At 43.1% G+C, this 13,292-nt stretch overlaps 1 protein-coding gene across 1 annotated transcript in view; it reads left to right on the forward strand.

Annotated features, from left to right (window-relative positions):
* Positions 1-13,292, forward strand: part of LOC126262731 (protein misato) — a 94,679-nt gene that overhangs the window by 39,978 nt on the left and 41,409 nt on the right. The window contains exon 4 of the mRNA XM_049959534.1: positions 6,668-6,894. Within this exon, the coding sequence (XP_049815491.1) occupies positions 6,668-6,894 (227 nt within the window). The remainder of the gene's footprint in view (positions 1-6,667; positions 6,895-13,292) is intronic.

The raw sequence follows: 13,292 nt of genomic DNA on the forward strand, positions 1-13,292 counted from the left end.
CTTCTGATACCAAATGTAACAGTTGTGATACTAAATGTGACACTTCTGTCACTAAATGTAACTGGGTTTTCTCTTTTGATGCTGTCAATTGTCAGGATGAGCATTCTAAAGCATTCTGTCAGGGTGAAACTATTAAATAAATTAACTTTTCTCTCTTAACAACATGTGGGCAGGGTGGGTTCTTCCTTGGCTCGGGGGATGTAGGCGAGGGCCTTTGCTCACATACGACAACTGAGAAACACGTGAGCCGGTCGGGCGATGCCCTGACGGCTGACGACAGCGCCCGCTTATGTGGAAGTTGCTGACTTCATGGTCATTGTTTCTTCTGTTCTGCTGTTCGGCCTGCTGTTTGCGAGTATGTAACTCTCTAAACTAAACCAAGTTTTTCATTTATATTCTAATTTCTAGTTCACTTTGATTTCACTAATTTATTTACTTAAGTACCACTCAACACAAGAGAAGTCCTTGTGAAGCAGTCTGAGAAGTTTACACTTGATCCATAAACAATAAAATGACTGAACATAAAGAAACTAAAGCCATAAATTTCGTTTTGAAGAGGAAAAATGACACTGTTGAATGTAGATGGCACCTCTATAGACTGTGTAACAAATGCAGGATTTTAGAGTCTTATCATTAGTGTATGACAGCCACTGTCTTTTAGTTACAGACTATTCATATATACACCCATTTCCTAGCTATGGCATTCTTTTGTGGGAAACAATTACACAAAATATGAACACAATTTTCAGATTGCAGAAAAGGGTCATAAGAATAATAACCAAAAATAGTAGTCAACCTCACTGTCAAGATCTGTTTGAAATACTGGGGATTTTAACTGCACCATGTGAGTGTATTTACCAATCAGTTGTACATCAAAAATAACATTGATAGTTAATGCACAAACAGCTCTGTCCATGACCATTGAACAAGATCTAGACTGAATGTTATAACCTTTAATCACCAAAAATTGCGTGGATATTCAAACACACTCACTTAGAAACAATAGCCAGTTACATGATAACAACTCAGTATCTCTTATTCGACTGCTACCGAGCGGGGTGGCGCAGTGGTTAGACACTGGACTCGCATTCGGGAGGACGACGGTTCAATCCCGCGTCCGGCCATCCTGATTTAGGTTTTCCGTGGTTTCCCTAAATCACTCCAGGCAAATGCCGGGATGGTTCCTCTGAAAGGGCACGGCCGACTTCCTTCCCCATCCTTCCCTAATCCGATGAGACCGATGACCACACTGTCTGGTCTCCTTCCCCAAACCAACCAACAACCAACTATTCGACTGCTGTGCTGTGACGTGCGGCCGGCGCCGTTCGTAGCTAGGTGGCGCTCCCGCGCTTAGCCGAGTTGCGGAGCGCCTCTATCGCCGTTTGCGCGTACTGTCATGGCAGCACTGTAAATGTCGTAGCTCTGTCACAACACTTTTCCCCCCTTGAAAAAAAAACACTCACTTCCTTGGAGACATGGACAATGCGGAGACATCCATGGCCTCTTGTGAGGCCCCGAGAAGATCCCGCGGAGAGAGACGAGAGTATGGTCAAAAATGTCCAGGACGAATGCTCGTGCGTGGAACATGCCTCCTGGACGAGATGATGGGTGAAAACTCCGGAGCAGCATCCATAGGTGTCGTGGACCTGGGGGTGTGCTCCAGCGAGATGGGTCCCAAAGAAGGCGGCTTCGCGACTAGGGCCGGTTCCGGCTTACCCGGAAGCGGGAGCGACGGCGGCTGCAGCAACATGTACGGTAGATTGGCAGCAGCAACAGGACTAGCGTCTCGGCCTGGTGGAGGCGAAGGAAGGGGCGGTGGCACCGGCGTGGCCACCACTCGTGGGCGCATCTGGTCGTAATGGCGAACAATCATGCCGTCGTCCGTACATATTTCACTAAGCCGGCAGCCGCAAGGAGCCTTGACCACCCCTGGAATCCATTTAGGGTGAGATCCATACCCTCGTGCCCACACGTCGGCACCCACCGAGTATTTTCCCGCACTAGGGGACACAGCACAAGGCCTGACAGGGTGAAGCAGGTGCAGTAGAGTGCGCGGTTGGCGGCCATGCAAGAGTTCAGCAGGACTGCGATCACCCAGAGGTGTGAAGCGATAAGAACTCAGAAATTGCAGCTTGTCCAGTACAAAAATCACGGAAGGTCTGCGAAGAGAACTGAGGGCCATTGTCCGTGACGATCGTGGATGGAAGACCTTCTAGCGCAAAGATTTTGGACAAAGCCAGCGTCGTTGCCGCAGTGGTGGGCGACGGACATTGAACAACAAACGGAAACTTCGAGAAGGAGTCAATCAACAGTAGCCAATAAGTACCAAGGAAGGGGCCGGCAAAGTCAGCGTGCACCCATTCCCATGGCTGCGCCGGATGAGGCCACGGAGAGGGCATTGTACAAGGTGCAGCCAGTTGTGAAGCACACTGACCACATGCAGCAACCATGTGGGCAATGTCCGAATCAATACCGGACCAATAAACGTGCCTGCGGGCCAGGGACTTAGTCAGAGAGACCAGCGGCTTGTGGTCGGTGATGAGGTGAAACTTAGAACCATACAAAAAAACGCTGAACTTTTTTAGAGCATAAATGACAGCGAGCGCCTCCTTTTCAATTTGAGAGTAACGCTGTTGCACATCGTTGAGGGTCTTGGAGGCATAGGCGATGGGTCGTTCCGACCCATCCGCATACCTATGGGCGAGAACAGCCCCTAGGACATACGTGTCAGTCGCCAGAACCAAGTGCTGACCCGGACGGAATGTGGCAAGACAAGGCGCCGACTGCAAATGAGCCTTCAGGAGGACAAAAACCTGCTCACACTTGTCGGACCAACAGAAAGGGACGTTTTTGCGTAACAGCTGATGCAGAGGATGAGCTACCGCCGCCGCGGATGGAATGAATTTGTGATAATAAGCAATCTTGCCTAGAAACGCCTGAAGTTCTTTGACCGTAGACGGCCGGGGTAGAGCGTTAATGGCCGCAACGTGCTGACATAAAGGACGTATACCTTCACGGGACAAGTGGAAACCAAGATACATAATGGAGGGTTGGAAGGACTGTGACTTGTCCAGATTGTACCTCAACCCAGCCGAATGCAAAACCCGAAACAGGGAACGCAAATTGCGAAGGTGCTCCTCAGTGGAGGCCCCCGTGACAACAATGTCATCCAGATAGTTTATGCAGCCGGGAACGGAAGCTGTAAGCTGTTCCAAAAACCGCTGAAAAATGGCCGGCACGCTAGCGATGCCAAATGGTAACCGCTGATACTGATACAACCCACAAGGAGTGTTGATGACGAGAAATTCCTTGGAAGAAGCATCCAACAGCAACTGATGGTATGCCTCCGATAAGTCAAGTTTGGAAAAGAACTGGCCCCCAGCGAGCTTGGTAAATAACTCCTCAGGACGGGGAAGAGGATAAGTGTCAATGAGGCTCTGAGCGTTGACAGTGGCTTTAAAATCACCACACAATCGCAGACTCCCGTTTGGTTTAGAAACCACCACGATGGGCGATGCCCATTCGCTGGAGGTAACAGGAAGGAGAATCCCTGAAGCTGTTAACCTGTCTATCTCAGCCTTGACAGGTGCACGCAACGCCACTGGAATAGGGCGTGCCCGGAAAAACTTAGGGTGAGCTGTAGGTTTAAGAGTAATGTGGGCTTCAAAATCCTTGGCACGACCCAGACCAGCAGAGAACATGGACGAAAATTCAGAACACAATCCATCCAGCTGTTGATACGGAATATCCTCAGATTATGAGGTGCACATCATCATCAATGGAGAACCTGAACAACTGGAAAGCATCATAACCGAACAGGTTTTCAGTGCCCGCATGATCCACCACATAAAACGTGAGGGGCCTAACAGCAGACTTGTAGGCAGGGGAAGCATCAAACTGGCCAATGATAGGAATTTTCTGTTTATTATAAGTTCTCAGATTTCGCGTAACTGGAAACAAGGGAGGGGAGCCCAACTCCAAGTACGTGCGAGAATTAATGAGAGTTACTGCAGAGCCAGTGTCCACTTGCATGCGAATGTCTTTATCCAGAATTTGTTTGAGAAAGCACACAGTTAACATCCATGTCCGATGCCTCGTCCTCGTCGACAGGAACTTTAGGGGACTGGCACACAGAAGCAATGTGGCCTTTTTTCCTACAGGAATTACACGTGGCCCAACGTTTTGGACACGCAGCCCTGTCATGCTGTACGAAACAACGTGGACAAGAAGGAAGTGCGGAACGAACCTGCTTCTATGGTTGCTGTTTTCGCTGCGGGCGTTGCGGCCCAACGCGACGTTGTTTACGCGAGTGAACCGCTGCCACATCTTCATTCTCCTGTGAAACAGGCAAATTGTCCGTGTCGAAAGTTGACTGTACAGCGCCTACATCACACCACGCGTCTATTTGCGCGCCAGCAGCGTGAGACACTTCAAAGGATTGAGCGATGCTTAGAACTTCCGACAACGACGGGTTTGGCAGTTGTAGGGCACGTTGCCGAACTTCTTTATCAGGAGCAAGCCGTAGAATAGCATCCCTAACCATTGAATCAGCATAAGACTCATGATGAGTGTCCGTGGCAAACTGACATTTCCTACTCAGAGCGTGTAGTTCCGCCGCCCAAGCCCAGTAAGATTGATGGGGCTGTTTACGACACCGGTAGAACGCCACGCGGGCAGCAATGATGTGGGTGTTTTTTCAGTAATAGTTAGACAATAAGTCACACATTTCTTGGAAGGACAGAGAGGCAGGTTCCCGCAGAGGGGCTAACTGAGATAGCAGCTGATAGATCCGTGGGGAAATCCAAGATAGAAATAACGACTTACACATAGGAGCGTCGACAACGCCGAAAGCCAAGAAGTGTTGCCGCAAACGCTTCTCATAATCCTCCCAGTCTTCAGCGGCCTCGTTGTAAGGAGGGAATGGAGGCGGAGAAGAGGAAGACAGACGATGAGTAAGCGACGTTGACAACGCCTGAATAGCAGCCGTCAGCTGTGTTTGTTGTGCCTGAATAGCAGCCGTCAGCTGTGTTTGTTGTTCAATGAGTGCTTGCATAAGCTGTTCCATGTCTGCCCCGTCACGAACACACAAATCCACAACGCAGTGAAAATATCCCATCCTCATCGCCAAAAAGTGTTATAACCTTTAATCACCAATAATTGCGTGGATATTCAAACACACTCACTTAGAAACAATAGCCGGTTACATGATAACAACTCAGTATCTCTTATTCGACTGCCATGCCGTGACGTGCGGCCGGCGCCAGAGGAGATTAAAGAAATTGCTAAAACATACTTATTTAAAAAATCAGTTAAAAAGTACCTGTTAAGCAATATATCCTGCACATTTAATGATTACCAAGATAACACAGAGTAGCACTTTGGTAAGAAATGCAACACAAATAAATAATAATGATAATAAAACATCTACTATTCCATGTAACACTTCCACATTATATATTTTTCTGTCTTTCTTTCTTTTCTGGAAAAACATACTGTGCAATGTATAATACTAACACCTTATCTCTTTTATAAGCTCAGCATCTCACTTGTTATAGAGGGATGCTGACTCAGTTTTTCAGGCTGGCAAATGGTAAGTTGTGGTGCACAAAAGGGTTCTGACATAAGCTAGTAGTGCATGTAATGTTATGAAACAATGTGTGTAGAGTGTGTGTAGTGTATGCAATGACTGGGAGTAAGAAATGAATGAACAGTTTAGCATTAGCCTTTTACATGGTTAAATAACTTATTTGTAAAACAGTATTGTACACTAGGGATAAACCGAATTAGGTAGCACTGTTTTAAACAGAATGTCCTTGTTTTCAGGAGGATAGACGCTCCAACCTTTATCCAGCCATCATGATTTGGGTTTTCTGTGGTTTCCCCAGACTATTTCAGGCAAATGGCAGGATGGTCATGACCAACTACCTGTCCAATTCTTGTCATAATAGACCTATAAGTAAATGTCTGTATATGTGAATCACTTTATTTCTGTTATTCTTAAATTATAATACCAAGACATGTTCAATATACTTGTAAAAGAGACCTACTGATCAGTAAAACTATTAATACTACTACTACTACTACTACAGCTGCTGCTACTGGTAGTGGTTTGAAATGAAGGAAGATCAATCATGGAATCTGGTGCCAACACATACCCTACTTCTTCTGAATAATTCCTAGCTGACAACCTATTTTATGTTCTTATACAAGAAATCTACCACAATAAAGAATGTAAAATGCCAACATTGCACGAGACAAAGTAAAGAGATTTTGGCTCAATACAGAACATCACCATAAAAAGTGACAATTAGAAATAGTACATCACTGCCTCTTCTGTACTTCCTGACCACATTCAAGTTATGAAAATTTCTTCTAACTCCAGAGTTCAGATTGACAAACTCCAGGTTCAGTGTTACAATGATAGTAGGATTCATCAATCATACAGGCAAAGTTTCAATATCACCTAATGTACCATAAATAATAATAAATCATTTCACCTTATGAAAGTCACTTGATAAATTTTTATTTTCCATTGGTTAAAATACTTAAAGTAACTTATATATTTAATTTATTTTTACTGTTGTTTTATTCAGACATTTCTTTCTTCCTATGAATTCAGTAAAAAATGTGAAGAATGCTACACTAGTTACTTTTTTTCCCATTACAGCTTTGAAGATTTATGATCTTGATAATGAAGTCAATGTATGGTCAGACTTCTTGCGAACTCGTTATCATCCAAGGACAACAACAGTTATAAATAAATATCAGCATGGAAATTCTGCTCAGACCTTTGATGTATATAATTATGGACTAAGTTTATGGAAGACACATGATTTTGAAGAAGAATTTACAGACAAGATCCGTCAGTTTGTTGAAGAATGTGATAGTATGCAGGTTTGGAAAATTAAGCCCAGTTATTAGTTGTATAAATAATATAAGTTTGGTGCTTTTTACATGGGACCATGATGGTTTAAAAATTTACCTCCCGTTATTTTGTCATATTTATTTTACAGAAAAATAGGATAAATATTTCCACAAAGGACAGAGTAAAATTCAAAGTAATGGCTAATAAAATATTTGCATGAAGGGATGCAGTAAAATTCAAAGTAATGGCTAACATTCTATTCTATTTTTGTTCACTGTTGAAGTATGTTATAGATACACCCACAATGTAAAATATTCTGGCTAGTTCCCTCAACTACTGATGTATTTATTTATTTTATTTATTTATTGTTCTGTGGGACCAAATTAAGGAGAAGTCTCCATGGTCATGGAACGAATCAATACATGAAATTATAACACGATAGTAGAAACAGATAAAATGAAATATAAGAAACATATTCAGGCGACAAGTCATAAGTTTAAATAAAGAAAATCAACAATGTAACACTGGAATTTGCTTAATTTTTTAGCTCTTCCAGGAGCTTCTTGACAGAATAGAAGGCGTGAGCCATGAGGAAACTCTTCAGTTTAGACTTAAAAGAGTTTGGGCTACTGCTAAGATATTTGAGTTCTTGTGGTAGCTTATTGAAAATGGATGCAGCAGAATACTGCACTCCTTTCTGCACAAGAGTCAAGGAAGTGCATTCCACATGCAGATTTGATTTCTGCCTAGTATTAACTGAGTGAAAGCTGCTAACTCTTGGGAATAAGCTAATATTGCTAACAACAAACGACATTAAAGAAAATATATACTGTGAGGGCAATGTCAGAATTCCCAGACTATTGAATAGGGGTCGACAAGAGATCCTCGAACTTACAGTACATTACAGTATCTTTCAGTCTATTGTCCACTCTAAGAAAGATGTCCCCAAAGATTTGCCTTTAGCTTTCGGAAGAGGTGAAAATTTTTTGGTTGTGCGTGACTGAGTAATGTGTCAAAACTTAGCAATGAAACATTATAATAAACTCCAGGGCGTTCTAGGAAATATGCAGTCTTGGTCTTGCAGTTTCGTCCAAAGCATGATTTTTTTGTGTTACAGTTCATTTTTACCGCACCAACAAGCACAAGACACTGATTTACAAGGGGTCTCCCTCCCTCCCACTGCTAGAAATAACTGCACCGTGCATGTGTCCAGATTGTTACTTACCACCCTGGCTGGGCATACCGTTACCTTCTCTCTATGGCAGCTTCATAATTCCTCCCTTGCCATCTCGGTGTACTGGTTTCTCGTTGCTGAGATCAGCAATACCTCTTTAGTTTTCACTTCCACAAACTTGCTCAACACTCCCCACTCCACTGGATGTGGGAGGACTGTGTAACACTTGAAACCTCGCGTTCTTCCCCATAACTGGGAATTGGCCCAAAATATACACTCGTGCGCGGTCAGTTGTTTCCCTTACTGTTGCGACATTGTAGAAAAACGGCAAATTTTGCTCACTGGGCTCCATTATTAAATATAACCCTGAAGGTAGTTCTTTCTGTGCCTTGCGCAACCTGCTTAAATATTGGTCCGGCGGTAACAAATCGGGACATATCTGACCTTGCAGTGCGTGATGCGGCGCTTCTTGCAGATTCGTTATTACTCCCTGCACATCTCACACAATGTCAGCTACTCTTTGCAAAAGTCTGGCTAATACCACCCTGCTATTTAGTAATTCTAGATGCCCCTGTAGGGTTCCCAGGTTACGAAGTATTACATCTTCAGATGCCTTAGCGTATACCGCTACCTGCCCTGCTAATGCGCGGAGCAACCATGTGTAATTAAGGATTTCCCCTTCCAATGTCCCAATCTGTGTTGCATGCCAAGCTTCGTTGAGCGTACTCTCCTCTGTGAGTTGCCTCACTGCTTCCACCTTGTTGTTCAGTTCTTTTATATCCAAAAACTGTCTTTAAAATTTTTCCCTCTACATTCAGCCATCCTCGTTTCCATCTTACCTGTGGCACTGCTTCCTCCATCCATCCTCCCTGCTTCCGTAGCATCTTATAAGCCACATGCAATTTCTTATACTCCCCTGCAGCTTCCTTCAGCATTCCCTTGCCCTCTGCACATTGCCTAAGCTCTTCGAACACTTCCTCAAGCCTCCTTACTTTATTCTGCTTTTCCCATATGTTCCATACCAACCTTAATGCCCACTGGTGACTCGACACCACCACATCTTCCTGCCTTAAGTACAGTGCACCCCAATCCAGGTGCTGCACTTGTAAGGCATCCACCATGATGATTAAGAGATGAATCACTTCCAATGCTTCCCCTTTCGGTGACCTGAGGACAGGGATCACCATCACCCTTCCTCCCTCTTCAAAATGACTGTTGTCCACAGCAGGCTATATTCGAAAATACATACAACATATGAAACTACAATGCCTAATTACTCTACGCAAACCCAATGATACGTGACATGAAAAGAAAAAAAACTACAAAACTCTACTACTTTCTGAATCGAAAAGCATACGGTACTTCATGCTGTACTGTATCTTCCTGGTTTTCTCTGTGCTTAGCACCTCTCTGTACACTCTCGTTCTTCCTCTTTCCTTCCTGTGCCACACCTGGAATCACATCCAGGCAACCCTTAAATGGCTGTAACCGCCCACTGTGTACTATTGTTGTTCTAGTTGGCAGCTGAAGCTTAACATTAATGGGGGATGTGGTTTCAACAACTTGGTACGGCCCTTGGTACCTCATGAGGAACTTCTTTGTTTTCCCTTTTTGCGTATAGGGGCTGGACAGCATTACCCATTGCCCCACTCTATACTACAGTAAACTTCCTTTCTGCTTTACTGCATCTTCCTGCCTTTCCCAAGCCTGCATATTCACCTTTTGTACCCGTTTCCAGGCATCCCGAATTGTCCTTGCGAATTGACGTACAGATTCACCAGTCCTTCCTTTCTGTAGCTTCACTAAATCAAATGGTGACAGCATTTTAAACCCATACACTACCTCATATGGAGACAAACCGGTATTTGTATGGACTTTCGCATTGTATGCGCACTCAGTATGCTTCAAATACTCGTCCCACTGATGGTGATGAGAGTCCACATAAAAACTCAGCATCTTCCCAATTGTTCTGTGTACCCGTTCTGTCCTTCCATTGGCCTGTGGATGCAATGTGCTCAGCTTCTATGCGTTCAATAATTTACACAGTTCCTTCTTTAAGTCCAACATGAAGTTGGTCCCTTGGTCAGTAATTATAGTCTCTGGTACACCAAACTTCAAAATCAAGTTGTTTATTAATGCTTGTGCGACCATTGCTGCCTGTTGATTTGGCATAGCCACCATCTCCACATACCTCGAAAAATGGTCTATTATTGTCAGAATGAACCTGTTTCCCAATTGTGTTTGCCTGAAAGGTCCTTATTCATCGATCCCCAGCATAGAGAATGAACCAGTCACTTCTGGCAATTGTTGTAGCTGTATCTGTTTCCAGCTCAAATCTGCTCTCTGCACACATGGTATACAATTCTTGACATACTGATCCACATGTACTTTCCTACCTCTCCACCAATACCTCTCCACCACTATCCTATTCGTCATGCTACACCCTCCATGACCAGATAACACGTGATCATGTGCTTCCTTTAAAACCTCATCCCTCAACTTCGCTGGCACTACTACCCTTGGCCCTAATTTCGTTTCCCTGTACAGAAAACCATCGTACATATTAAATTGTGGCTATGTCCAATACAATTTACAATCGTTGTCCGTGTCGTGTAATTCTTGCTGTACTGCTAGGTCATAACCTATGACTTCTACTTTTGCCGCCTTCCTACTTAGTGCATCCGCATTACCGTGCTTCTTCCCGGGCTTGTGCACCACCTCATAGTCAAATTCGCTAAGCCTCACAGCCCATCTAGCGAGTCTAGTGGATGAGTCCTTCAACCCCAACAACCACTTCAATGCAGCATGATCTGTCACAACCCGAAATCTTCTCCCATATAAATAACATTTACAATATGTGATTCCATAGATTACTCAGTTGTTGAGTAACTCCTCTCAGCTGCATTCAACTGCCTAGACGCATAGGCTACAGGATGTTCTTTCCCATCAATTTCCTGACTAAGAACACACCCTAATGCTTGATTCAATGCATCGCATGCTAGTATAAACTCCTTTTCAAAATCTGGAAACACAAGAACCGGACTTGTTGTTAACACTTCTTTCAGTTTGTCAAACGCTTTCTGACACTCTTCTGTCCACTCAAATTTCACACCCTTCTGTAACAATCGTGTCAACGACTGTGCTAAATCTGCAGAACCCTTCACGAACTTTTGATAGAAATTGCAAATTCCGATGAATGACTGCCCTTCCTTAACTGTTTTTGCTTCCCAAAAATCCATTACAGCTTGTACCAACCTCGGATCTGTTCGCACTCCGTCCTTACTGATATTGTGACCCAAATATTTTACTTCTTCTAATGCAAAATGACACTGCTCCAGGCTCAACGTCAAATGAGCTGCTCTTAACCTCATAAAGACTTCCCTTAACTGCTGTCTGTGTTGCTCCATACTACTGGAAAACACTATAATGTCATCCAAATAGATAAATGTATAATCGGCTTTATAATCATCTTATTTCAAATAACATACTGTCAAAGTCGCAGTTCAGATTTCAAAAGGGTTCTGATATTGAGAAGGCTATCTACACTTACAGTGAAAATGTGCTTAAGGGTATACGGAATGCCCTATGCTTACAATGTTAAATTGAGCTAAAAGTTAGGAACATTTTCTCATATATTATTTGGATGATACTCTTGATTTCTTCACAGAACGCAGAGATATGTTCTGCTTTTATGCTGAATTATTAATTTTGAAAAAATAATGTATAGTTTTTCAGATATTTTATTTTTTGTAAATGTTAAAAAAGTTATACATTTTAACAAGTATTTTAAAATTTACATCCATTAATACAAAATAATTCCACATATCTTTTAATTCAGATATATTAGAAGGTCTTAAGGAACAACTACAGAAAATTTTATCTTTCTACTATAAATAGGCCCTGAGAAAATGTACCTTATACACAAAAAAACTAAAGTTACGGGAAATTAGCTTCAAAGTTTTTACTTCAGTACAAGCCTGCTCCATAGCTTGTATCATCAGAATCGTCCAACAGCTTTCTCTTGATAGCTCTGCTATGCTGTCTAGCCATCTTTGAATATACTTTTATGGCATTAACTGAAGACCTGAGCCGTTCCTTGTCCAAACAAAGCATAGCTGCGGCAGTTCGTAGTCCTACACAGAGCCCCAACTTCTGCAGAACTTTGCACTTTGTTATATTGCCCTGATTGAATGATGAAACAGCATCATAAACACCAAAGTGAAGTGTGTTTATACCCACAAACACAGTTTTAGGCAGTCTATTCCATATCACTTGGTTCACACACTCATTTGGATTTTGAGTCCGGCCATGAAGACATTTCTTTAGTAGACTAATATCTGCGAGGCCTCGGAATATTGGTTTTATTTCATCCATTATGGCAGGTGGCAGGTGATGAGGGTGATTGTATTGTTTCTTAGTTACCTTGCCTCTGTTGTACTTGCACCAACTATCGTCTCCTTTTGGACATAGCCCATGTTGGGGATTCTCATTGTTTGAAGCTGTATGAAAAAACAGAGCCCAGACTGCTCTTCTCATTAATTCTGCATCTGCTGTATTCTGTCTTATTGCTAGACCATAGCACTTCTGAATAAGATCTATTATAGCATCTGTCAGTCTATTTTTCCCATCTAAATTTTTTCCATCGCTCAATTTCTTGCCTTTCATGCTAGCCTTGATCTGTCGAAGTCTTGATCCCATCCTTTTCTGAACATGGCCACCACACTCCAGTTTGGAAATTTTCACATCGTTACCATAGGGTCTCAGTTCCTCAATTTCTTTGAAAGCCTTTGAGTCACCATCTCCAAGATAATTTATGTATCTAACGTTGTACCATTTTACTGAGCATTGATAAATACTTCTTACACCAGCAACTTCCATACCACCACTTGACCCATAGTAATTTGCCATGCACTCCTCTTCATGTTTAGTTTTCATTTTCTCCTTGCATCTGCAGTGCTTGGAAAGTATTGCCACATCAACTACCTTACCAGTGTCCACACTTGTAGCTGTTACTACACCATTCAGAGATGTGTGGCCCCTCTTCTGCCAGCTTCCATCAAAAGCTATGGACAAGTCTCTGCTATTATTATTTTCAACAACTGCTTCCTCAACAGCATCTTTCATGTTTTCCTGTGCCACATCTTCTACAGCAGAGCTATTGCAATTATGTGTTTGTTAAATTTTGAAGGTGGAGGAGGGAGGCTCATCACACCACACAACATGGCACCTGCAGCCCTGCCCTTTCCTATACAC

This window comes from Schistocerca nitens, chromosome 6, assembly GCF_023898315.1.
Source record: "Schistocerca nitens isolate TAMUIC-IGC-003100 chromosome 6, iqSchNite1.1, whole genome shotgun sequence".
NCBI classification, from domain to species: Eukaryota; Metazoa; Arthropoda; class Insecta; order Orthoptera; family Acrididae; genus Schistocerca; species Schistocerca nitens.